Below are 24,900 nucleotides of genomic sequence, written 5' to 3' on the forward strand. Positions count from 1 at the left end.
ATACTTATTTTATTTCTTATCAGATTTTATTTAAAATGTCACGTGGCATTTACACTGGTGATAAACTTGTGCATTTGGTAAAAATAACACATTTTGTCAATTAAGTTTGTAAATGTATGTTTATGACTTGAAAATTATGTGGGACCCATGTATGACAGAACAGATTTGTTTAACATGCAGAGGTGTGGTACACTGATGAGGAAAATCAATTAAGTTTTAGCATTTTTTTCCCAAGAGGTTGACGTGTTCCTTTTAAAAGTGCAATAGGCAGCACTGCCTCAAACAAGTACCAAAAGTATTGAGCGGGACACCATGACATGTCTTCAGCAGCGGAGTTTTAAAAATTCTATCAAAGATTCCATTCCATAACAATTTAAGGTTCTAAAGTTCCATGTTGAATTCAATGAACCCAGATATTTCTCATCACACCAGTGTGACTACCTGCTGAAGGGCTAACCTGCTGCACAATCACAATTCACTGGTATGACTCAGGTTAAACTATGGTATGCCACAGGTCACACCAGGGATATCTACTGTGTATTCTTGGAATAAATGTAAGTATACTTTAAATGTTTTAAAAGGTGTGCTACCTATTTTTTTTTTTATTATTTCTTAAAGGTGTAGTCAGGTTTTAGTGTACAGGCAATAGGCAAATCCATACATACCCTTCTCTAAGCGAGTATTTCACAAGATGTCCCGAGCAAAGCGTGTTCTGTACCTAAACTTGAGCTGTACAACATCTGTGTGTCCATGAACACCTGCCCCTCACACCCGGGTGCTGTTAAGTTGTATGGTGATCTCTGAGCGATGGAAGGCTTTGGGTTTTGTCCCTGCTGTGGATCCCTGACCAGCGGACCATCTTGCCCACCACTCCCTGAGCTGGCTCCTCTCGCTCATCCTAGAGTCTGTAGCTTGAACCGGGGCGACAAAGACAGGAGGCTTTGTGGCCACTGGCGGCCCCTCTGACTTTTCCACACTCTGTTTTGGACAAGTGTGCTCACCAATTTCTGTGTTGCGCACAGCATGTCGTACTGTAGAGTGGCTGGTGTGACTGTTTGGTCTTTCTGTTGCACCGTCTTGCTTTGGACCAACCTCACTTTGTGGGAAAAGGTTTGCCAGACTGGAGCTGAGGTCGAGCCCCTCAAGCTTGCGTTGGTATTCCTGGAGCTTAGCCTTGCACTCGGCTGCCGCCGCCTTCAGCTCCAGAAACTGCTGCAGTAGATCCCTCTCGAACACCTCCTCGGCCTTCAGCTCATTCTCCCAGAAGTCCAGCTGCTCGGCTTCCTCCTCAAGCAGACATAGCTGGGCCTCTGCGCTCTGCTGGGCAGCATATTCCTCTGCCTGCTGCTCCTCCAGCTCACTGATCTGACCATCTGTTGTGTCTACCTGCGTCTGGAGCTCCAGGAGACTGGACTGCTGGCGAAGGATAAGCTTCCTCAGCTCCTCTTTCTCATCCTCGACCTCCTGGTTGGCCTTGATGTGCAATTCCTCCACTCTCAGGAAAGGCAGGTTGGCCTGCAGTCCTTTCTTCTTGCTCTTCTGTGCCTTGGCCTCCGCTCCCCTCTTCTTGTCAGCCACCTGATCCTTACTGCTTTGAGTCCCAAGGCAACTAATGACTTTTGGCACATCATACGCCTGGCCTCTCTCCCTCCTATTCCTCCCTTGTGGCAAAGGCAGAGGGGGAATTACCTGGGCTGTCGGGTCAAAGATGCTTTGAGAGAGTCTGTTCCCCCTGTCGCTGCTAGTGCCACCACAGCTATTGTCATCTGTGCCTTTGGCCTTATCCCTGAGCCCTGACTGCTGTTTACCACTGCGGCCCAGGCTCTCCAGCCATCCCCGGGCTTCCTCCATTAGTGTTAGGGACTTCCTCTTTGGCTTCTTGGGCTCTTCAGCTGCCAAATCAGAGTGGAACCTCAGGCGGGACAGGGGTGGGAGGCTCTGGCGGTTCAGGCTTCTCCCCTCACTGGCCCGGTGCCCGTGGCCTATGTGGGCTCGCCTCATTTGGGCACCACCCCCACTTTGGTAGCGGCCTCCCCTCAGTTGGACTGTGTTAACACCAGGGCCTGCTTTACCCAGAGAGGGCCCGTTGTGGTGGAGCGTGAGTTGAACCTCGCGCACCTGCTCGCCATATTTCCTTAATGACTCCAGAAGACGCTCTTCTGGCGTTACATTGCGTTCATACTCCTTGAACTTTTCCTTCAGTGTGTAGCGGCCAGTGCGTGCTAAGAGAAATTGCATGGTTGACCCGGGTTAGAATCTTTAAACCAAAAGGCTGAGGAAAGTGGAACCATCAAATATCAGTGCTTACCTAGAGCTTGAGCCAAAGCTATAACAACTTCCTGACATGTTGTTTGCTCTGTGATCCCGCAGACTACACGTGGAATTCCGTCCACTGACACTTTTATTTCCATTCTGAAAGGGAAAAAATATGATTTTTGGGGGTTTTCCTTGAAGTGGCTTTAGACATCCAAGCTACAAGTCTTCATTAACGGCTAACAAAGTATCATTTAAAGTAGAATAATTTTGTGTGAGAACTCAACTTCTCCTGCTTCTCTCAATTAAAGTTTTTTTTTTTTTTTACCAATCATCCTAGAAGACTCTTGGTGGTCTAGTTCTTCTTATCTCCTTAAGTTAAGTGACTAAATGTTGTTGCTTAAACTTATTTTCCAGGACATTTAGGTCACTGTGGCCTGAGGGAATACTGTTATCTACACTGAGAGGGAAATGCTTGAGACAAATTTCCCTCATTTAAGTGTAATTAGTTTTATCAGATTGTACATTGGGCCAGGCTTGCTTGATTAAAATAGTATGCAACATTAATTTAGTTATATCCATTTGTATAATATTACATTGCAAACAGGCTATGAGTAGACCGCAACTTATTAGGTCTGCTTTAAACTGTGAAGCTGAAATTAACAACTTAACGAATTATAAGGTTATTGCGATAAAATCACAATTGTGATGTATGTCACAATTGTATTGTAATGTCAAATTGTCTTGAATGGGGCTGTTTCTGCATAGGCAAATTGCCTAATGGGCCTGTTATAATAGGACATTTGACTTTTAAGGCCAATGCAACAACTTAATCACTTAAAAGTTCTTATTTTAGATTGCTGGTAGTATTATCCTACTATCCACTTTGATTGTATATAACAATATATTATTTAGGCTACTTTAAAATGTCCCTAACATCACAATGACTGCTCTTATTGCTGCACCAAAAAGAAAGACGTAGCCTACCTTGCTGTTGCGAGCGCGCTCTTCTGCAGCAGAGACAGTTTCCTAATGAACGGGTCGACTTTTCAATCCCTCAGAGCATGTCGCCAATATTTATTTAAAGTGTGGGTGTTTTCGCATTTCTTCCTCAGAGGACATGATTGCTATCGGAGCGGAACGTAGCTTACAAATTTGCATCCATAGCGTCACACAGACACTTAGCTTACTTTGGCTGCACTACATAGGCCTACTGAACTTGAAGTCTATGTAAGGCCAGAATGTCTAAACGGGCTCTGGTTAGGCTATTACAACAGCAACAAGTCTAAGCAGTATTGCCGACAATGTCTTTATTACTTTTCTGGGGGGTTGTTTAGGGAACACAATAAATGCATGTTATCTTTTCGTGTATAAGTACAAGGGTGAAGTCAACGGCGAGACAAACTTATTAATTTATAGTGAGGTGTGACGTGTTGTGTCAGAGCTGACGCTGATGACCTAACCTAGCTGGGTGTGTCTGCCTGAACCAGCCAGGAAGTTAAACGAAACAAGTCAAAAGTGACAGACTGTCATGGTTAGCTAACGAAGCGAAGGCTACTGTGCTCGCGGGGAAAACATAAATATTTTTATTAAGGTTACTCGGGGGGGGGGGGTTCTCGTGTACTTCGTTTGCTTTTCTTTATCGGTTTGCTAATATACATGATTTGTTGTCGTGGAATCACGGATTGGCTCTCTCTCACTCACCACTTGTTTCCAGCTAATTTGTATATTTAGCTAGCTTGCTAGTTACGTCGAAGACGGACGACGAGGTGAGTTTCCGTCCCCGCTCCGCACCCGAGTGGTGTGTTCTTACAAAAGTAATTTATTTGAGTATTTAAGCACCAGTTAATAGGATTGGTGTTGTTTCTATCCCCTGCAGTCAGTACTTAAATCACACGTAATCATTACTTAATGTGGTACTGAGGTAACGTTAAGCCCTAAATAATTAACCCTGACCGGGTACTTAGTCCCTTCAGTTTACGTTAGCAGTTGGATTATGCGAACCCAGCTGACTGCATTCGCAAACCAACTTGTCGACTGTACGAAATTTGTTTGGTCGAAGTATCTGGCACATTATGTCTCTGGGACACGTGTTTGGGGAAAATGGCAGTTGTTAGCTGAGATGACCATGCATCTAACATTTTTGCACTCGATGTAGAGTTCAACTCAAAATGAAAAAACGATTAGTTCAGCAAACCTCATAACCAATGCTCTCTTTGAATGGCTTCACTGCATTTACTACACACCAGCAAAGGACGTGCTAGTGTCAATTGTGTTAATCAAGTTGCACAACATGCAAACGTTTACTGGCAAGTCATATCAAAACGTTCACTTTATCTGATGTACGAATGACCATGGCATGACCTGTGCTCAGATTTTTGTTAGCTACCAGAGTTGATACAAAGTTAACGAGCGTAATTTAGAAGCGAATATGTCACGTTTTCACCATCAGTTGGAACCGTATCGGTTTTTAAGGAGGTCCACGAGGGGGTGCAAAAATCCTGTACTTTAGGCAGAGATAAGCTCGCTTTTCCATGGACAAAACGGAGAAATTTCGACGTTGGAAAAAATCCGATGTCCCTTGTTAATTAAGATCTTAGTTTATTTCTCACGATAAGTTTGAAAGGTCATTAGACTTAATAACAGAGTACTAACAGATGGCAAAACTACGTGATGAAGTCATTGCCTCATGATTGAAATAATTTCAAATCAATGAAACCAGACCAATTTCACAGTGTCCAGGTGTCCGGCCTTATTGATGTTAAGGATAACCTTAATTGGCAGGGTAAAACGTCTTCCTGTTTCTGTCTTTCCTGTGGACTTTTCTTTTGCTGTCTATGGGACAGTGCTCTTCCACAGGAAGTTGATTTACACAGCGGCCCCATCTTGTGAAATGGGCTAATTGTAAGTAATTGGTTAAAATCTCATACCACTTAATAGTGGTAATCCTACATCACAGAAGGGAAGCAATTACATTTTATAGGTTCTATTAGGCTATTCCTTCCATATTCATATCAACCCTTTCAGTTGGGGTTGTATAATTTGAGAAAAAACAGCTGGTTTTGAGTCACGCCAGTTTATTTAGCACACAGTGTTGTGAGGCAACAGTGAGACAGCTTTTAAAGCTGTTAATGTGTGATTTATTACTGAAAGCTAATCCAAGAACCAGAGACTTGGATATGAGGGGTTGGGGAGACCCTTGGCATGTCCCCTCTACTGTGGTGGTGGACATCCCACCCCCCACCTCAAGCACCCAGGGGCCACATGGGACACTTTTGGTGCATATGTACCTGCAGACATCCACAGTGTGGATCTGTGGATGTATTCATTAATTTGCATTTTTACTTTCTACCACCACTTATTTGCACAGGCGTTCTCTTCAAGACTATAATAAAATTATAGGCTGTACATCACCATGGTACGAAATCCATCTTTGAAGCTGCTCATCTAAAGGACAGAAATATTTTCCCTCAAAAAATGACAATGACAATAAAAAGTGTCATTCAGCATGGTTTATACCACCTGTTTTTAAAGCAGCTACATGATATGTTATTGCAGTGATATGACAGAGTTGTTGATAGGCACTGTCCTCAGTGCATTCTAATATGTATACACCCTAGAGCTAACAATTTCACAAAATGTCCATATTCTTTCAGCGGTAAATTGAAACTGCACCGTGTGCTTATTGCCGTGCCAAGCTGCAGCCTCCTTACTCATCTCTTTTACTCCATCTCTCTTACGTGTCGTCCTCTGGGAACACCTTTGACATTTAAGATGGCATTCCACAAATGTGCTTGGCACATAATATCCACTCACGCATTTGCAGAACTGTCAGAAAGCCCAAGAGCAATTCAAGATGTTTTAAACACAGACTTGTCTGTTCTTGTAACCAGTCAAATTTTGTCAGGACTTTTTTTAAATTACATTGGTCACATAGATAAGTCTTTTAGGCAACATCTACATAGTAAGCAGATCCAGTCTGCCATGTTGAGCCACCATTTTTCAACAGTAGTCCAGAATGGGCAAACCAAAAATACTGGCTCTAGAGAGAGGGCCTTTATAGAGTTGTTCTGGGAATTGACGGCCACCATAGATTGTCCTGCAATGTTGGAAAGGGAGGGGTATTCCGCTGGTTGCAATTTGGCAACCTCACCAGTAGATGCTACTAAATCCTACACAGGTCACCTTTAAAGCCAGAGAATAAATGATCCCATACAAATTATTTTTCTCTCTCTTGAAGACAAACCAAGAAGTTAAAGATGACTGAGTACAAGTTGGTGGTGGTCGGTGCCGGCGGCGTTGGTAAGAGCGCACTCACCATCCAGCTCATCCAGAACCACTTTGTGGATGAATACGATCCGACCATTGAGGTAAAGCAGCGTCACACAAAACGAAAATGCACTGAAGTCCAACAGACAGCACATTTGCATTTGTTGGTTAACGCGACTGTTTTTTGTTGGTCAGTAGGATTCGTACAGGAAGCAGGTGGTGATTGACGGCGAGACATGTCTGCTGGACATTCTGGACACAGCAGGACAGGAGGAGTACAGTGCCATGAGGGACCAGTACATGAGGACTGGGGAAGGTTTTCTCTGTGTCTTTGCTATCAACAACAGCAAGTCTTTTGCTGATGTGCATCTGTACAGGTAGGGAACCGCAATGAGTCAGTGTGTTTGCTATTAATAAGCTCTTCTATGCCTTCTTTAGACTTACACCTCATCAACTGAAAGTATTAGTCAGAGGAAGAGTTTAACTTATTTTACCATCGAGGCCACAGAAGTGTGTAGGTGTGTCTTATCTGCTCAGTGTCCAGCCTTGTGGATGTGTCTTATCAATGGTACCTGACCGTTTGAGTGAATCAAACAAGTGATAAAAACAACTGTGTGGGATTGGGAACAGGTGGATTGACCCTTTTTGTAATTAAATGGTTTGTCTCTATCATTTACTTGCAGTAGTGGGTTGAGTTCTTGCCCTTTGGCTGCTGGAATTTTCTGCATATGCTAAGTAGTGAGCCAGCATCAACATTTTAATTAATCTTTTCCATTCATATTAGAGATGTATGTAATGGAAGTGCACTGCACTGCACTGTCTGTGACACAACCAGCACATTCAGTAGCTGCTTTCAGATACATCCTCTGCAGTACATGCGGAGCTTCGTCAAATGGAGTTCTGACCCTTCAGGTGATTCAGACATGATGCTAACCTGCGGACCTTATGCTGACATGTGTGAACGACACACACGCACATGAACAGAATCTCCATGTAGTTGACCAGGTTGAACACGCACATGAACAAAATCTCTGCATGTTCTCTGCTTCGTTCAGACACAAACTCATTTACATAATGTCCGTCGGAAATACTAGGAGGGGAGCAGTAGAACAGGCGGCTAAGTTCGGACTTCCAAATGACTGGTGATGTTGTTCAGATATACGGCCCAATCGTTTGACATCCGCAGAACCTCCAGTCTGACACGTAGATCTGAAAGCATCTAGTAATTCAGTGCAAAGTTCATTGGGTTGTTCATGATTAGCGTTCCTACCTGAATGATATCCTTATTCTGTAATGCTGCATAATTGGCCTATAGTGAATTCTGTGACCCCCCCCCCCCCTTCTTTTGTAGAGAACAAATCAAGAGGGTTAAGGACTCTGATGATGTCCCGATGGTACTTGTGGGTAATAAATGTGATCTGGCTAGAACTGTAGACACAAAGCAAGCACAGGAGCTTGCCAGAAGCTATGGCATCGAGTTTGTTGAAACCTCAGCCAAGACAAGACAGGTAAGTTGATCTCACAACTCAAGCTGTGCCACAGTACTTGAGCTATTAGAACATGTTCCCTGACACTGCAAGGTCAAGGGTTAAAATAGAATATGTATCAAATATTCTTTAGAACATCATCAACTGTCTCTGTATGGATGTTGACTTTGAATGCAGTTTATTTCAATGGAGACAAAGAACAACATTGAATCTCTCTCTCTCTCCCTCTCCCTCTCCCTCTCTCCATCTCCCTCCCCCTCTCTCCATCTCCCTCCACCTCCAGGGAGTGGAGGACGCCTTCTACACACTGGTTCGAGAAATCCGCCACTACCGCATGAAGAAACTCAACAGCAGAGAGGACCGCAAACAGGGCTGTCTGGGCGTCTCCTGTGCCGTCATGTGATCAGGACCAACCAATCAGACTTTTTTCGTGGCATAACGAGCAGGGCATTTGTCAGGTGGTCTGAAAGAGACCTGGCACTTTTCTTTTTAGTTTGTGTGTGAGTGGAGGCGTTTCCACACACAACTTGGACTTGGCTGTCTCTTAAGGAGCAAAAGGTTTCTACAGTGAGGCCCCCTGCTGCTCTGCCTTGGGCATTGCAGAGTTCGTGTGATCGTTGCCTTTGCTTCCTTGGAAAGGGGATCGGACGTGCTGACAAAACAGTTTGGTCCTGCGTCTTTTACTGAATGTGTGTGAGGGGATTCAAAATTCTCTTTCACCTATGGGATTTTGTGTTAAAGCTCAGGAATCAACTCGCCGTGTGTGTGTGTGTCTGTGTGTGTGTGTGCGTGCGTGCGTGCGTGCTGCTAGAGGCAGTGTGTTCCATCTCAAACCTCACTGTTTCTCAATGTGTCCTTTGCCACCAAAAAGCTCTTGTTTTCTGCTTCACCTCCTGGAGCTAGAAGCATTTTACAGACTCGACTGGGAGGGAGGGAATTAGTAGACACAATGATTAAAAAGAAAACACCAGTGTTTTTTTCAGATGGAACAGAGATGAAGAAACAGCATTGGATGCTGGCTGGGCCCTCGTGTGCCTTTTCCTGTTGCTGATTGGACAGTCTTCGTCTTTTCTTCACCTTATCTGCATTTCTTTCATGGATTTCGTCCTGTTGTACTGTGTGGTTAATGGCGGCAGTTTGGAGGGGTTATCGGAAGCGGGATCATCTGTCACAACTAATATATCCAGGAAAAATGATAGTCATCAGTACTTTATAATATGCCCACAGGGAAATTGGAAGCTTCAAGATCACAATAGTGTAAAATACAGCATTTCTCCAGCATTTCAGTGCAGCCTCCAATGGCATAGCACTACATGTGATTAAAAAACCTGTTGTACTGTTTCATCAAAATCTTTCAACAGAAACCCACTGGAATGATCAAAATGTCCAACATTTCCTATGCTAGTGCTGTGAGTTTCAGACATGATGCACACGTCAGGTGACTATTTGTTAAAGAGAAGTCTTTTCAATCATGACAGTGGTTTTAGTTTGAGATTTTTTTTTTAAATTGAGCATTATTACTCTTGTGTTATTCTATGAGATGAGAGAAGCCAGAATGTTGCCATACGGTCAAGGGGTCAGTATTCCAATTCCACACATGGACACAAAAAGCATGTAGCTATGCTGAGGTGCTGAAACCGATGACTGTATATTTGACTTTTTATACAGTCCATGGCTGAAACTGGTCTGCCTGTGCCTTTGCATTGGGTGGGAAATGATTGCATCCTGTCAACTTGATTTTGTAAAAATGTGTCATGGATATAATGCGCCTTTTGTTTTCAGTAAATTAATTCTAAGAAATGTTTTGTACAGTGTGTTATTTGCAACAATTGGTTATTGGATAAGCCAGCTATCTTGAAGAGGTGAAAACACTGTGAAATGTATGGACAGGAGACAAAGTGTATTCTCATGCATGGAGGTCTCATATCTCTCTTGATATTATGTAAAACAGATACTTTTTGATCACAATAGAGTATGACTAAATATTTAAAATGTGTTTATATGTATTTCACATAGTGACTGTTATGCAATTTTCTCTGGCAGTCCTCCTTTTCCTTGGCAATAGTGCTTGTGAGTGGGGAGCCTGGGCATGGCAGGCCCCAGACTTAAAAATAGCATTGTGGTCACAAGGATCTCCTGGCCATGGAGATCATATCCAGTGAGGTGGTGCGTGTCTCTGGTTACCCCGGGCAGGGCCATGCTTCATAATGCCCCCGAACGATGCCATGTGCCACACTTTCCCGCTGTCTCGACTCCGTGCCTGACCAGCAGTGCACTAACTCCCAGTCCTCAGGCAGAGTGTGCGTGATAGGGAACCGCTGTCAACATGTCCAAGTTAATGCCAGGTGAGTCCACCGCCTGTGTTTGTGGCTCGTCCACTCCATGGCCAAGCAGACTCCACTGTAAGAGTTGAGTTGATTTAAAGACTGTGCACTGTGCGTGTTGGCATGTTCAGTTGCTGAACATGCTGATTATTCATGGAAGGTAACCTGCTATAACTAAGGAGCTTGCAACGGGAAGTTAGGAACGAAGTCTGGAAATGCAGGATATGGCATTTGTCTAATGACCGTGTTCACATAGGTTATGTCACTCCTAAACAGGGTTTATCCATTTCTTCAGTTTTGCCCCTCTACTTATTTGACAAGACATTGTTCGTTTTTTTAATGCCCAGTGACAATGTGCTGTTGCAAACTCTTGCAGCTTTACTGACAAGACCAACTGGTATGATGCACTACGGTCATTAAACCACCATCCAGTCAGCTAGGGACTCAATGGCTTCTCATTACATGAAAATAAACCCGTGGCTTTATTCAGTAGACCTTGCTGTAACACCTGCTGTTGTATCCTATTGTAAGTAATATCAACCCAAAAGGTTTTTACTTGCCTCTTAATGTTAAATATGAGGCAGTTCAGGTTGAGCCTTGACTGTGAAACTGAAGCATATTTTTTACTTGGCTCAACTTGCAAATCACCTATAACTATGTATAGATTGTCTTAGCCCCACCCTCATGAACAAAGCTTGAACTGTTTGTCTGCCTGAAGCTGAGATCACAAATATTAGCTTCTTTTTTGAGTGATTTGGTCTGGCTTGTGACTGAAGGGGCAGCATTTAAAAAAAAAGATACACCTGCTGGAGTGTGTTAGTGTGTGTGTGTGTGTGTGTGTGTGTATTTAAGAGAGAGTATTTGTGAGGGTGTGATCTTCATCCAAGACCATGACCAAAACCCTGATAGGTTACTCGTGTGCCATGTTTTACCACGGTGCCCATCACAGCTGATGCCCAGAACAGCTGTGCTGAAATGAAAAGGTTGACCATGACATATGACTGATTCCACCTGTCTGTGTGTGGAGCGAAACCAGAGCAGAGGGGATTAAGTTGGGCCAGCCAGCGCCCAATGCCCACCATGAGGCAAGCCCCCACGAGTCTTTGGCCTGGCAGCTCAGATGCTGATGACAGTGTTTCAATATAGGGACCTCATAATATTTCTTCAATTCTAGAGCGTATGTCATATGTGTTCTAAACAAAAATATTTCGGGGGGGGGGGGGGGGGTGTGGTACTTTATTTGAGGTGTGATATTATTCTTTTCATAGTGGACTGTTACATGATCTCAGCTTTGCATTCGTGTTTCCCATTGAAGAATACAAGTCTTTCTTTCCTTAAGTCTATGACAGTGAACGAAAAGGTGCAAGGATGAAAAGGCTCTTCATATTTCCAACACAAACATTGATTTGTATCAACTCATCTCCTAGTGCCATAGTCTACGGCTGTCGATGAAAGGAAGCCCTCATCATAATTGCTCAGCACTTCTGAGAAGTTATCACATTGATGGAGACCGTTGGAGACCTTTTCTTCTGCCCCGAGGGGTAAAAATAGAAGCCCTATCTGTTAAGAGTGGAAAACCTAGGCACATACTGAATGTCATGGGGTGAGGGTGAAGGATAGATAGAGAGAGGGTGGAAAGAGACAGGACACTGGTGGTGGCGAAACGGTGTAAAATAATATTTCAGGCAGCTTGTAAACACATGAATGGCTTTTGGAGGCTGTCCATTACAATCATGAAATCTGATAGACTTTATTAAGGTTTATTAAGGTCAGAGTTAATTGAATCAGTGTCCCTGTGGCTTTTCTAACAAACCAAAGAGTTACAGTCTTGGAAATGTAACTGGCGTCAGTGTTAATGGCTCCTTATAACTTCCTCCTCAACTAAAAAAACAATTAATATGTAGCATGAACGTACATGGCGAGAAAAGACTTTCTACCGAGGTGTTCCAACACATTGTTTTGTTGTCCTCTGTATTCGGAATTCTGCCCCCCACAACACTGTGGGCCTTCCAACCCAACAGGAGAAGAAGGAAAGGCACCAAGTAAGTATTCACGGGCCTGGCATCATCCTCATCGTCGAGGCGTTGAGTTGGAGCTATGCTTGTCATGGGGATGGGAGTCACCGTCCATTATACTCCCATTCTCTGTATTCTATCCAATGGATAGAATAAGTGCTATTTATTTCTCGGGGCTCCACAGTTGACCTGGCACACTGTAGAAATGCTATGACCCCCCAGCTCGAGTAGTAGTGTAGTAGAGTTACCAACACATCACACTGAGTGTGTGTGTATGTGCATGTGCATTTGAAGAATAGAGGTAGGCCTACACATTTATTGTTCACATCAATTTTGCTTTTCATGTTTGAGTGCATGTATTTATAATCATGGTTTCTTTCCTGTCCAAAATGCCATCATCCAATGTTATGGCTCTGCTACAGGGTCAAGCCTTGGCTGAGGCTAACAGTAGTGCATTTGAAAGAGTGAACAGATAAATGAATAAATGCCTTTCTGTGCGCGCCATGGACCACGAGAAGCCAGTGATCTACATTCTTTCCACAAACAAGATGCTCTTTGTGTCCACATCTGTCTTGTTTGATCCCTCAAAGAATGTCTGTTTAGTTTGACCATATTGTCAGAGAATCATGTGGGAACTCAGCTCTGCATGACTATCTCTCTTCACCTGCCATCCTGTCTTTCCACCTACCTATCTATCCATCCATCTATCCATCCATCCATCCCCCCCTCCCCCCCTTGTGTATCCTAACTTATCTAAGATGACTCATTTCTTCCCCTTCACACCCATATCTTCTTATGAATTCATGACATTTAATTAACAGTTTTTGCTAGCATTTATTGTAAATAGACAAATGTGAAATGTTATGTTAAATGTAAAACAGATTTTTATTTTTCCACAATTGATATGGAATCCTACGGAGCCCCTAAGGGGACATGAGCAAAAAAAAAATCTAAAGTTTAGTTTCATGTGCTCACGCGAAACTTTCATGTGCTCACCTGAAACTTTCATGTGCTCACGTGAAACTTTCTTGTGTGCACGTGAAACTTTCATGTGCGGACATGAAAGTTTCACGTGAGCACATGAACGTTTAATGTGCGCACACAAAACCTTTTCACATGAAACTTTCATGTGCGCACATAAAGTTTTGCGTGAGCACATCCCCTTAGGGGCGTAGAATCCTAAGAATAGATCCTCATAATTGCTCATTAATGTTCATTAATTGTTCATAATGTCAATTAATAATCCATAAATCCATCACCCACTGTCTTTAACCCATTAATCCAATGCCTAACATCCTTGTCTCTTTATTTGCTCTGTTTCGGGGATCCTCCACTTTTTCTCTTGGGACTTGATATTCAGATAAGAGTAAGTATGACCTTCGGCAACAGACTGCAATGTTTAAGATTCTGTCCAGTTTAGAAAGCACTGCTTCAATCTGAAAACATGGAACATGTTTGGGAAAACAAATACAATGCTTTTATTTGTTGTCCCATGAGTGTGTGAGTTGTTGACGAATAAATAGATAGATCTTTAGATAGAACTGCATGAAATTGTGAATATAAATAGGAGTTGTTGATCTTTAGATGACTAGTTTGGTGTTTTGTTTGACTTAGTGACATGTTCACCATGCTCATTTGTGTGTGCATTGCTGCAAGTCAGTGCAAGCGACGTGTCCCTACTGTTAGTCTTGTACGTCCCTGCATGTTTTCCTTATGGAGAGTGGTGAGATGACATCACTATGCACAGCCATAAAGGACCTATGCACCTTGTCTACAAAGCATGCACTAGATTACTTTGAAGGCACTCTGTGTGCATATTCATACAGTGATGCATACATATTGGACATTATTTATTATTATCACCCGGAGAGAATAAATACTCTTTTCTGATTGGCTGGCGGGTGGCCTTTAATTCTGAATAACAGGACACCGTTCCATATCAATGCTTGTGAATGGTAACTATAACAACCATAGTAGGACGACGGTTGCAGCGCTCTAGAATCTTTTGGTTGCAGGCTTCCCAACAATGGAATCAACTGTAAACAAGCTAACTGTCCATGCTAAAGTTGTACAACAAGCTGAACTAGTGAGCTTCTTTTTAAACAGAACCGCGTGTTTACAGTGGGCAACCGGGTGATAAGCGGGATAACGGCCTTCGAGGTGTCCAGTTATACGGAATTAATGGACTTGGGCGGAGGCAACTCCGCTGCGCGTCGGGGAGTTTTTGCCCCTCGCCCTCGTCCATTAATTCCGTATAACAGGACACCTCGGCGGCCGTTATCCCTTACTTATCACCCGGAGAGAAGAAATACTCTTTTCTGATTGGCTGGTGGGGTGGCTATTAATTCTGAATAACAGGACACCGTCTATATCAATGCTTATGAATGGTAACTATAACAACCATAATAGGACTACGGTTGCAGGCTTCGCAACAATCGAATCAACTGTAAACAAGCTAACTGTCCATGCTATTGCTGCCCAATGGAAGGTGAACAAGCTGAACTTGAGCTTCTTTTTAAACGAAACTGCGTGTTTCCTTTGCTTTACAACCGGGTGATAAGCGGGATAACGGCCTTCGAGGTGTGTCCAGTCGGGCGGAGGCAACTCCCCTCCGCTGCGCATCGGGGAGTTTTTTGCCACTCGCCCTCGTCCATTAATTCCGTATAACAGGACACCTCGGCTGCCGTTATCCCTTAGCCTACTTATTATTATGATTATTATTTGTAATGTATTTTTATTTAAATAATAATTATGTATCCTTTCAGTATTAGCAAACTATCTCCTAATGAATATAGATAGAGTTTGAGACTAGGGATAGGCTTGGGTTTTGTGTTGTGTTTTGGTGAGGCTGTTTAGTTGAAATTGGCAGGTAGGTGAAAGGCTTGACTATGTATTTCATTGTTAATTTAGTCATCCTTATACTGTTATGGAATAATTGTAGAGAACTTTGAAAGGTAAACAACTCCGTCAGCACATTGCTTGTTTAGTGCACTTCCAATATTTGTTTACTGGCTGCTGAACTAAGAATATGTATGTGTAAAATATGAGCTGGAGAGCCTCCTGAGCTCTTATTTCAAATTCTGTGTCAGCTTTCATCGTCTTGCTATTTTTAAAGGGAAAATGTCTGTCCGCCTGTGTGGTGCCTGCAGCACAGTTTGACCAGTGTTTTGAGTCAGCTTGTCATGACCTAGTTATTGTTCTTTTGTGGTTCCCAGAGACGGATGATAGCATGCGTGCCTTTGCCGAAAAGGTGTTCGCATGTGACTCCAAGGATGAAACCATTCGTGATGAGGTCTCTCTGTTTGATGTGGCGGACGATTGCCCCATCCTCCACCAGGAGCACTCCAAGCATCTGCAACGTGATGACAACATTGAAAAGAGGTGAAGACCAATAAGTTAACAAACAAAACAGATGTGAATATATGTAGGCTATCAATAAAATGTTACCGCTGAATATAAAGCATTTTTGCCTAAGTCTATAGGGCTACCAGTCATATATTTCTAGGATCAAGTTTAGCCATATATCACCATGTTATATTACATCCTATCTGTGCATTCTTTTCCATTAAGTTTCCCATAGGTTTCCCTGCCAATGCGTCATAACTCTGTTGTTTTCCCAGGAAGAAGATGATGTCCCGTGCCCGTGATGTTCTCTTGGAGGACAAGCCAACCTACTTGGAGGTGCCTGACTTCCAGAGGGTTGCCATCATAGGAGACTTTGCCACTGGGGTGAGTTGTGACCCCATCTCCCTCCAACCCTCTCCACATACAGGGTTCCCTATCTTTATATTTCTGTATGTCAATCACTCTATCTACATTCCTCTTTCTATCTAATTATAACTCTCTTACTTTCTCTCAAACAGGCACATACATACAAATCAGATACACACAAACATATACACATACCACAACTCATACATAAACAATCAAACATGCATACCTGCACAAACACAAATACACACACACACACACACACACACACACACAGTAGGCCTGTCTTTCTCAATCATGGGACATTGATCGGAATGGACAGAGTGCACGAGAATAGATCAGTCAGAGCCTCAAGTAAGAATCCAGCTGGGGTTGGTCCTGGCTTAAGTTTCAGGGATGAGTCAGTGACATTTAAAAGCGAACATGGTGAAATGACTGCACAGCAGCATGTCACACAAGTAAAATACATTACATTTTCCATAAATCCTCAGAAAATGTTTTCTTAGATTCTAGTGATTTCCATTATTTTGGTTTTATTCCACCCTTGGTTGGATTAAACGTGAGGCCCATTTGTTCCATTAACGCAATTGTATGCATTCTTATATAATTCTGTAATTCACAGCGGCTTTTTCTATGGAGTACAGCTAGACAGGCAGACTTAAAGGTTTAATTCATGATTCTCACACCATACACGTTTTCTTCAGTGAATAGCTCTTCACTGTATTCTGACTGTATTCACTCTGGAACTCTGGTGTTTGTACACAGCCCTGGCTTTTTTTTTTTTTTAAATGGGAAACAAACATTGGCTGAGCAATGAACATTCCCAGCCACTTAATACAGTGCTTCAGGAGCATGGCAATTAAGGGATGCAATTTGATTGGAGATTGAGCTCATCTACATCATCACACTTTCAACCAAAACCAAATCGTGGACCAAATCGTGCCTTTAATGCTTCAGTGAAGTGGATATACAGTATATACATGTATATATAGTTTTGTTTTAGCTTCCACAAAAGCTTTATCCACGGCATCTGCTTGTTACAGGTGACCATGGATGATTTTGAGCTGTCTTGCAAAGGCCTGTACCGTGCCCTGTCCATCAGAGAGAAGTACATGAGGCTTGCCTTCCAGCGCTTCCCCTTCACTGTCTCTGATTACCTGTGTCGTATTGAAGGCAAGACTTGGAAGCCTGAGGACCAGGTGCACCCAGGTACAACTCTGCATTAATTTGGTCTTCAGTGTATCAGTGCTCAGAGACTCCTTGAACAAAAACAATAAAGAGCTTAGTCCAAGCAGGATGATAAGAAATACTGCCTCTTTGGAAATGTATGTAATGTACTGTTTCTGTTTGAAACTCTGTCTGTTTCACATTGGGTGTGAAGCGGTAAAGCGCAGAAATCGCTGAAAGCACTCAAATCAGTTTAATTTAAATTTACAACTATTGATCTCTGTGATCAAAAAAATTGACTTTTTCTTAAATATGTTGCTGTCATTGTAACCTATGTAGCAAACTGTCACCATTGTGCTGATCAAAACTTTTGCTGATTTACTATAAGACTGAAATGATCTCTGATGTCTGTTTCAGTGTTCACTGCTCCACCCAAGGCTGGAGAAGATCCATTCGAGACAAAGTCCTTTCCCGAGGACCTGAACTACGTGGCACGCATGCGGGATGGTGTCGTCTGCGTCTACAAAGACGCCCAGGCCTCCGACAAGAACGAGTCCATTGGCCTGCCGTTTCCTGACCTCGCCACCTTTATTGACGATATGAACTTTCTCATCGCTCTCATCGCTCAAGGCCCAACGTAAGGTTTTCTTGAACTTTCTTGCGCAGTCTAAATACAATCTGAGGAAGAAAAGGTTCTCTGATTCTTTCATGAAAGGCAGAAATCCAATACAGAACCTGATGGGACAGTTCCTCAGGATGGAAATGGTTTCATGCTAGATCTGACAGCAAAGAAGTAATCAGAAGGATAAATCACAGGCGAATCATCAAACCCTTTGCCTATAGATTATGCCTGCAATCAGAATTAGCAGGGCTCCAGACTAACTTTTTGCACTGGTTGCACTGGTGCGCCTAACTTTTTTTCTTAGGTGCACCAGCACAAAAGTTAGGTGCCCCCAAATTTTCAACCACATCGCATTTAACACCGCAGCAGGTTCTTTTTTTTTTCTTAATTACTGTCCTATATAGGTTGTCCTATGACTTATGATTTACAATTCTACAAGAAAAGTAACTTAATTAAGTGTTGGTGCTTTAAGTGCTTCACTGAGCTGAAATGTAAACTTAAAACATCTCAAGATGAATTAAATAAAAATAACAGTGACTAAATTAACAGTGCACGTCTTTTAAGGGCTTCAAACTGCACATCTCATGGCTCAATGTCTTACATACTATCCTTCATGATCTTTAGGCCTTGGCTAAACCAGCTCGCCATGCTAGCTTCTTCCATAGAAATGTATTTGAGCACAATTTAAAGAGATGTTCCAAGTAGCCTGGGGGATTTTTATGTGATTTTGCAATGATGATTGCAATAATCATTTCACAGTCCCACAATGCAATTTACTTTTTAATTTTAGTATGTTTACATTTTCAATAAGAACATCACTATGGTTAATGCAGCAACGAAATGGTAGGCCTATATTATAGGCTATTGCAATGACTTGCCATGCTCGATCTAAATGTGTCCATTCAATTCACCGTACACAATGACCACAGTTATACATGCAGGGAATATTCGGGCTTTAAATGTAGCAGCGATATTCGGTTTGCGGCAAATACTGGATTAAATTGATTGATGCCATCAGAATGAGTTTACACAACTCGCGCGCAAAACGAATATTGCTGTTGAAAACCGGGTTACTCCCTGCATGTAACTGCGGTCAATGACGCACTCCTTTTCGGCGATATCTGTATCTCTGTCGTTCGCGAAGGCCTTGTATGCATTTTTCGCAATTTTAAGATGTCTTTTCATCTGCAATGACTCCTATAAATTTGGCGCAAGTGGCATTCCTGTACGTCGGGTTTACGTTCAAACTATTTTTCTGGTTAATAATTATTTCGGACTGAACTTGGTGAAGGGAAGTTTCACTAGGCCTATAGGCAACGATAAACTTGATCATCATCTCGGGCTCGTCTGATCGGTTTGCTGCTGCCAGCCGCCGAAAGGCAGTGGGGAGAGGGTACATTTATCTCGGCCTATGTGACCACACTGTAATGCAACTACATCCACTCTGTTTATCTGACGGGTCTCTGACCTCTCTCTCTCTCTCTCTCTCTGCACCACACTCATTTTCAAATTTACACACAGGCACTGGGCCACGGCCAATCAGAGGAGAGGTCCCGCCCTTCACTATCTGTGATTCGTTTAAACCACGATTATTGGAACCAAAGGTAGAGTTTCAATGCGGACACTTTTTCCTCTCTCGAATAGCTGGTCGCACCGGTGCGACCTCCGATTTTTTTTAGTCGCACTTTTGAAAAATTAGGTCGCATATGCGACCAAATTGGTCGCACTCTGGAGCCCTGATTAGTATGTGTTATAATGGTGGTACAGTACACCAAAATTTTCCAATATGCAAAGGGCATGGTGTCTTGCATTAATGCCTAATGGATCAATTTGCAATTCTTGGAACTTAAAGGTTATTTTACCACTATAAAGTTACACAATATACCCTTTTTAAATGTTGCCATTGGATATTGTGCAGTAAGACATACACTCACCGTCGTCTGAAGTTCCTGATGTCCAAGTTCAACGTGCATGAGATGCTGAATGAGATGGAGGAGCTGAAAGAGCTGAAGAACAACCCCCACAGAGACTTCTACAACACCAGAAAGGTGCGCAGTTCATGCAGTGTCATCCGTATCATTTCACATTTACATTTATAGTTGGTCTTCTAGCTGATGCTTTTATACAAAGTACCAGAGGCGATTGCTCTAAGACTACAGGGGAAGCTCAGCCTCCTCTAAAATATCACGGAAAATCGCATCAAATAACACTATTACATTAGCTTCTAGCCTACTATTCCAACTAGAACATGCTGAAAACATGTTAATCTTCATGGCTAGTTTGTTCAGCAATAAGGTTTTGCCGGTCATTTATCGTGATTTTGCACCCGTAATACATTGCTGTGACGACGCGATCCATAAAAAAAACCATGCAAAAACCCATAGACGCTCGGCTTCACTGGACTTTCAATGGCACTACCGAGTGGGCTGATCTCAGTGCAGAAAAGCTACATGTTTATTGGACAAACGCCACAAAATCGTCATTTCCAGGGAAGCCCGGCGTCTCTGGGAGTGAACGGGACAGTGGGATGGCCCGGACGCCGAGCTTCTGTATGATGATTGGAGGAACCGTCATAGAGGCTGGACTCTTTTTGATTGACAGCATATGTCGCGATCTGACAGGAAGTGGTTCAAGTTCAAGGCAGGGATGCGTTAACGTTAGTGTTAGCAGGTGAAGTCGAGAGACAAGGCAAGTTGCAGCTCAAATTCTCATAATTTGGGAGCAATACAGTCGGTTTCAATTTGTCTTTGTAAATAGCATACTGTAAATAAAACCGTAATGTGGAATTACAGAGTTTGTGACTTGCTTTTGTTCCAGTTGTGTATTTAGGCTAAATTAGGTAGCGCGCTATAAAACGGTGTAGGCTACATTATGCCATGTCTGCCATGCCAACTCTATAGCCTACTGTTTGGGATACTTTTTGCCCTCAAAGAACAATATAGCACCTTAATAATATTAATTTAATAATTTACCATTTTTTATCAGAGCTTCCCCTGTTCCAAAGAGCAGCAATCGCCACTGCAAAGTACACAGTAAAGATGTTAAATTCCTTTTGTTATTTGGGGGCAACAAGCAAGCTAAATTAATACTATATTACACATGACACAGAATACAACAGCATTCATTGTCTGTAGCCAATAAAAAACTTAGATTAATTGCCGGACAGGGTGCAGGATACCAGCAAGATACAGATGAAGGTGACACCTTTTTCTTCTGTTTCCCATTTGGCTTTGTCCTTTTATCCGTTGGGCAGGTTGACACCCACATCCACGCAGCTGCCTGCATGAACCAGAAGCATCTGCTTCGCTTCATAAAGAAGTCTTACCGTGAAGACTGTGACCGTGTGGTGCACAAGCTGAAGGGCAAAGAAGTCACCTTGAAGGAGCTGTTTGTTCACCTCAAAATGCATCCTTATGACCTGACCGTGGACTCACTGGATGTGCATGCTGTAAGTCTGCACAGTTGCAACAGTGTCCATATGTATGTCTATGTGCAAGTGTGTGTGTGTGTGAGAGAGAGAGAGAGTAAATGAGAGCCATTTTACAGGCATACAGTATTTATTCCATTCCATAACTATTATTACATTGATCATGTTTACATGCACATCAGTAATGATGTTTATTATTATGAGGCTTATACCGGGATTGATCATATTTTGAATTGCCATTTACATGAAACAGAGAAACCTAGTTATTTATTTACTCACATACGTGACAAATGCTTGTGTCCCACTGAGTGATTACTGCTCTCATTTACTGCGTTCTTGTCAGCAACTATCAGAATTCGGGATGAGGTGTGCACACACAACACACAACAACGGTATCCTAAGCCGCTGTCTACTCTTTCCTTCTTAGGGCAGACAAACTTTCCAGCGCTTTGACAAGTTCAATGCAAAGTACAACCCCGTGGGAGCCAGTGAGCTGCGTGATCTCTACATGAAGACTGAGAATCATATTAGTGGAGAGTACTTCGCTACCATTATCAAGGTAATGCGTACTCGAGCATCCGTCACTTTAAAACTCATTTGGAGAAGCTGAACCACATCATCAACTTTGACCTCTCCAACTTAGGAAGTGGCTAGTGACCTTGAAGATGCTAAGTACCAATATGCCGAGCCCCGTCTGTCCATCTATGGCTGCAAAGCTGATGAGTGGACCAAGCTCGCCAGTTGGTTCAACAAGCACAGAGTGTTCTCCCCCAACCTCAAGTGGATGATTCAAGTGCCTAGAATCTAGTATGTTGTTTTTGTCCTCTAATGCAACACTGATGACTTGTTGATCATTTCAGTAATTTATGGTCAAGTACTGAAATGATACTGGTGTAATTTCATTGTTTGTTAATCCATTTCATTTCACAATATGGATTTACATTTAGTTTTATTGATGATAACTGTGGGTTGTATGGTGTTTTAGTGACGTGTTCAGAGGAAGGGACTTTGTACCTCACTTCGGAAAATGTCTGGAGAATATTTTCCTGCCTGTCATTGAGGCTACCTTAAGACCCCATGCTAACCCAGAACTCAGTGTCTTCCTTAAACACGTGAGTCATTAAATCATATTATTTGTCATTTCATGACATTACATCTCTGTCAGTGTACAACACTCTTCATGAGAGAAAAAAAAAGAACACTGTCCACTATCCAGAAAAGCTTTTGAAAGGTTTCTGAACACTGAAGGAAGAGGAAGGAAGTCTTCCTTGCTAGCAAACATTACTGATGAGTATGCAGGACATGACACTGTCCAGTTGTATCCATTCCCTAACTCTCTCTGCAGGTCACAGCCTTTGACAGTGTGGATGATGAGTCCAAGCACAGTGGACACATGTTCTCCACCAAGAGCCCCAAGCCTGACGAGTGGGAAATTGTGAAAAACCCATCCTATACTTACTACATTTACTACATGTATGCCAACATTGCGTACATCAACCAACTGCGCAAGTGAGTATCCCACACCCTGATATTACAGTTTGCAGTTTGATTCACACATGAATTATACGTTATACTTAAACACATCAGCTTAGATATTCTTAGCTGAAATTAAATGTATAGGCCTATGTGTTTAATAAAGTTGACATTATGTTACTGTATGTTGTGCATGTTATTTTGTCGCTGGTGTCTAGATTTGTTGGGTAAGATTTAGAGATGCCAGTGTGAATATAACACATGGTGTATGTGTGCTTTGCAGGGAGAGGGGAATGAACACATTCCAGTTCAGGCCCCACTGTGGAGAGGCTGGAGCTGTTACTCACTTGCTCGCCTGCTTCATGACTGCTGACAATATCTCTCACGGCCTCAACCTGAAGAAGGTCAGTAAGCACAGGCACACGCTCACACAACACATACACATTACCCCACACACACACATACACACACACACACACACTCTCAAGGGGGCAGTTGTACACACATATGCACACACATTGCATCGCATGCTTAACAGATTTCCAGTGGTGTCAACCAGTCACACTTATATATCTGTCATGGTCCCAGACAAAGGAATTCCTGTGCCAATGCACTGGACATGCACCCAGATGCACAAAGACAACATATTCTCATCTCACGGCCTTGACAGCATGGCTTCACACACCCTTAGCACGTGCTCACATACAGGCACATTTGTTTGTGTATAGAGTGCTATAGACACATATATACTTTACATAAACACATGCTTTACAGGCTCACACAGCCGATGACCCTTTATGTTTAATCTTCCTGTTGTCTCTCTTGCAGAGTCCAGTGCTGCAGTACCTGTACTTCCTGGCTCAGATCCCTATTGCCATGTCTCCTTTGAGCAACAACAGCCTGTTCCTCGAGTATGCCAAAAACCCACTGCTGGAGTTCCTCAAGAAGGGCCTGATGATTTCGCTGTCCACTGATGACCCCATGCAGTTCCACTACACTAAGGTTGGGCCTTGCTATTGTCTCATTCAGAATGCATGGATGTGTAAAGTTGTATGGATTTCTTTTTCAATGTAATATGAGCATACATTGAGTATCGAATATGAGATGTTGAGTGATGTAAAATCACTCAGTGCATGTAAACGTGCATTTTACCACATAAAATGATCTAAATGACCTATTACAGCGGCATCTCTATAACAGCAACACTTATTATTTTGCAGATTTAGTATATATCAGTAATTATTTGTCAAATAAGGCTTACAGTAGTTGAGTTGTATGGGGGAAAACCCTAAATTGTGTTACTTTGTGGCTTTAGGAGCCCCTGATGGAGGAGTATGCCATCGCTGCTCAGGTGTTCAAACTCAGCACCTGCGACATGTGTGAGATTGCCAGGAACAGTGTGATTCAGAGTGGCCTGTCCTTACAGGTGGGGCATCCTCCTGTGAACTCTTATGCAAAAAACACGACATACAGGATTTCACCTGAGAAGCAGTATGACCAGAGCTTATTTAATATTCACGATTAAACTCCAAACATACTAGAATTTCTTTGATGCCAAGACATTTTGAGATACTGATGGAACTATGAAAGATCTCTCAGCTGAGAGACTAGACTAGACCATAGACTATGGCACTAAATGCTTTTCACTTTGTTACTGCACATACACACTACACACTAATGCAATGTTATGACTCAAGTTGTACAGTGCTGCCTGAGAAGAATTTGTAGCATTGACATAGGATGTATAAAGCCTCAGCTGGATTGGTGTCTTAGCACTCATCACCTTTCATGCATCTTTTTCATCAGGAGAAGAAACACTTCCTTGGTGAAAACTTCTTTAAGGAAGGTCCTGAAGGCAACGACATTCGCAAAACAAACGTGGCCCAGATCAGGATGGCGTACCGCTATGAGACACTGACATACGAGCTCAACCTAATCCAGGAGTGCCTGAAGGGTGACTAAATGGCCCACACAGTGATGACAATTTGGTCTCCTTTCACTGGTCTTCTTTGTTACATACATACAGGTACTAAAGTAATAACAAGTTTACTGCTGAACAAAACTCAGAGACATGAAATTAGCTCAAATGAAAATAAAGAAATGTGGTACAAAAGTGATTTCATGTGTGTGCTGAATCTTCCTTTCACAAGAA

At 42.6% G+C, this 24,900-nt stretch overlaps 3 protein-coding genes across 3 annotated transcripts; 2 read left to right on the forward strand and 1 right to left on the reverse strand.

Moving 5' to 3' along the window:
- Positions 1-566: 566 nt before the first annotated feature.
- Positions 567-3,313, reverse strand: rassf11 (Ras association domain family member 11). Its single transcript, XM_076276329.1, has 3 exons — positions 3,241-3,313; positions 2,309-2,412; positions 567-2,222 (listed from the first exon to the last, which is right to left on the reverse strand). The coding sequence occupies exons 2-3, from the start codon at positions 2,409-2,411 to the stop codon at positions 766-768; spliced, it is 1,560 nt and encodes a 519-aa protein (XP_076132444.1). The 5' UTR covers position 2,412; positions 3,241-3,313; the 3' UTR covers positions 567-765.
- Positions 3,314-3,764: 451 nt separating this feature from the next.
- nras (NRAS proto-oncogene, GTPase) lies at positions 3,765-9,809 on the forward strand. Its single transcript, XM_076275664.1, has 5 exons — positions 3,765-4,022; positions 6,494-6,623; positions 6,721-6,899; positions 7,874-8,030; positions 8,293-9,809. Exons 2-5 carry the CDS (start codon positions 6,513-6,515, stop codon positions 8,410-8,412), a joined length of 567 nt encoding a protein of 188 aa, XP_076131779.1. The 5' UTR covers positions 3,765-4,022; positions 6,494-6,512; the 3' UTR covers positions 8,413-9,809.
- Positions 9,810-10,226: 417 nt separating this feature from the next.
- Positions 10,227-24,858, forward strand: ampd1 (adenosine monophosphate deaminase 1 (isoform M)). Its single transcript, XM_076276759.1, has 15 exons — positions 10,227-10,354; positions 15,564-15,729; positions 15,969-16,077; positions 17,103-17,268; positions 17,644-17,863; positions 19,767-19,896; positions 21,102-21,296; positions 21,703-21,834; positions 21,919-22,082; positions 22,261-22,387; positions 22,621-22,784; positions 23,032-23,152; positions 23,577-23,750; positions 24,064-24,174; positions 24,555-24,858. The coding sequence occupies exons 1-15, from the start codon at positions 10,336-10,338 to the stop codon at positions 24,708-24,710; spliced, it is 2,154 nt and encodes a 717-aa protein (XP_076132874.1). The 5' UTR covers positions 10,227-10,335; the 3' UTR covers positions 24,711-24,858.
- Positions 24,859-24,900: the final 42 nt, after the last annotated feature.

This window comes from Alosa pseudoharengus, unplaced genomic scaffold, assembly GCF_046254945.1.
Source record: "Alosa pseudoharengus isolate Yale_2024_CS ecotype anadromous, Long Island Sound unplaced genomic scaffold, YU_APseudo_1.1 YU_APseudo_1.1_scf_9, whole genome shotgun sequence".
Taxonomy (NCBI): domain Eukaryota; kingdom Metazoa; phylum Chordata; class Actinopteri; order Clupeiformes; family Clupeidae; genus Alosa; species Alosa pseudoharengus.

Bases quoted from the DNA above. Each gene is read 5' to 3' on its own strand.
- rassf11 (XM_076276329.1), bottom strand. From the start codon at position 2,411: ATGGAAATAAAAGTGTCAGTGGACGGAATTCCACGTGTAGTCTGCGGG. The intron at 2,223-2,308 runs GTAAGCACTGAT...AATTTCTCTTAG, and splicing joins AGCTTTGGCTCAAGCTCTAG to CACGCACTGGCCGCTACACA.
- nras (XM_076275664.1), top strand. From the start codon at position 6,513: ATGACTGAGTACAAGTTGGTGGTGGTCGGTGCCGGCGGCGTTGGTAAG. The intron at 6,624-6,720 runs GTAAAGCAGCGT...GTTGGTCAGTAG, and splicing joins AATACGATCCGACCATTGAG to GATTCGTACAGGAAGCAGGT. The intron at 8,031-8,292 runs GTAAGTTGATCT...CTCCACCTCCAG, and splicing joins CCTCAGCCAAGACAAGACAG to GGAGTGGAGGACGCCTTCTA.
- ampd1 (XM_076276759.1), top strand. The intron at 16,078-17,102 runs GTGAGTTGTGAC...TGCTTGTTACAG, and splicing joins TAGGAGACTTTGCCACTGGG to GTGACCATGGATGATTTTGA. The intron at 21,835-21,918 runs GTAATGCGTACT...TCTCCAACTTAG, and splicing joins ACTTCGCTACCATTATCAAG to GAAGTGGCTAGTGACCTTGA.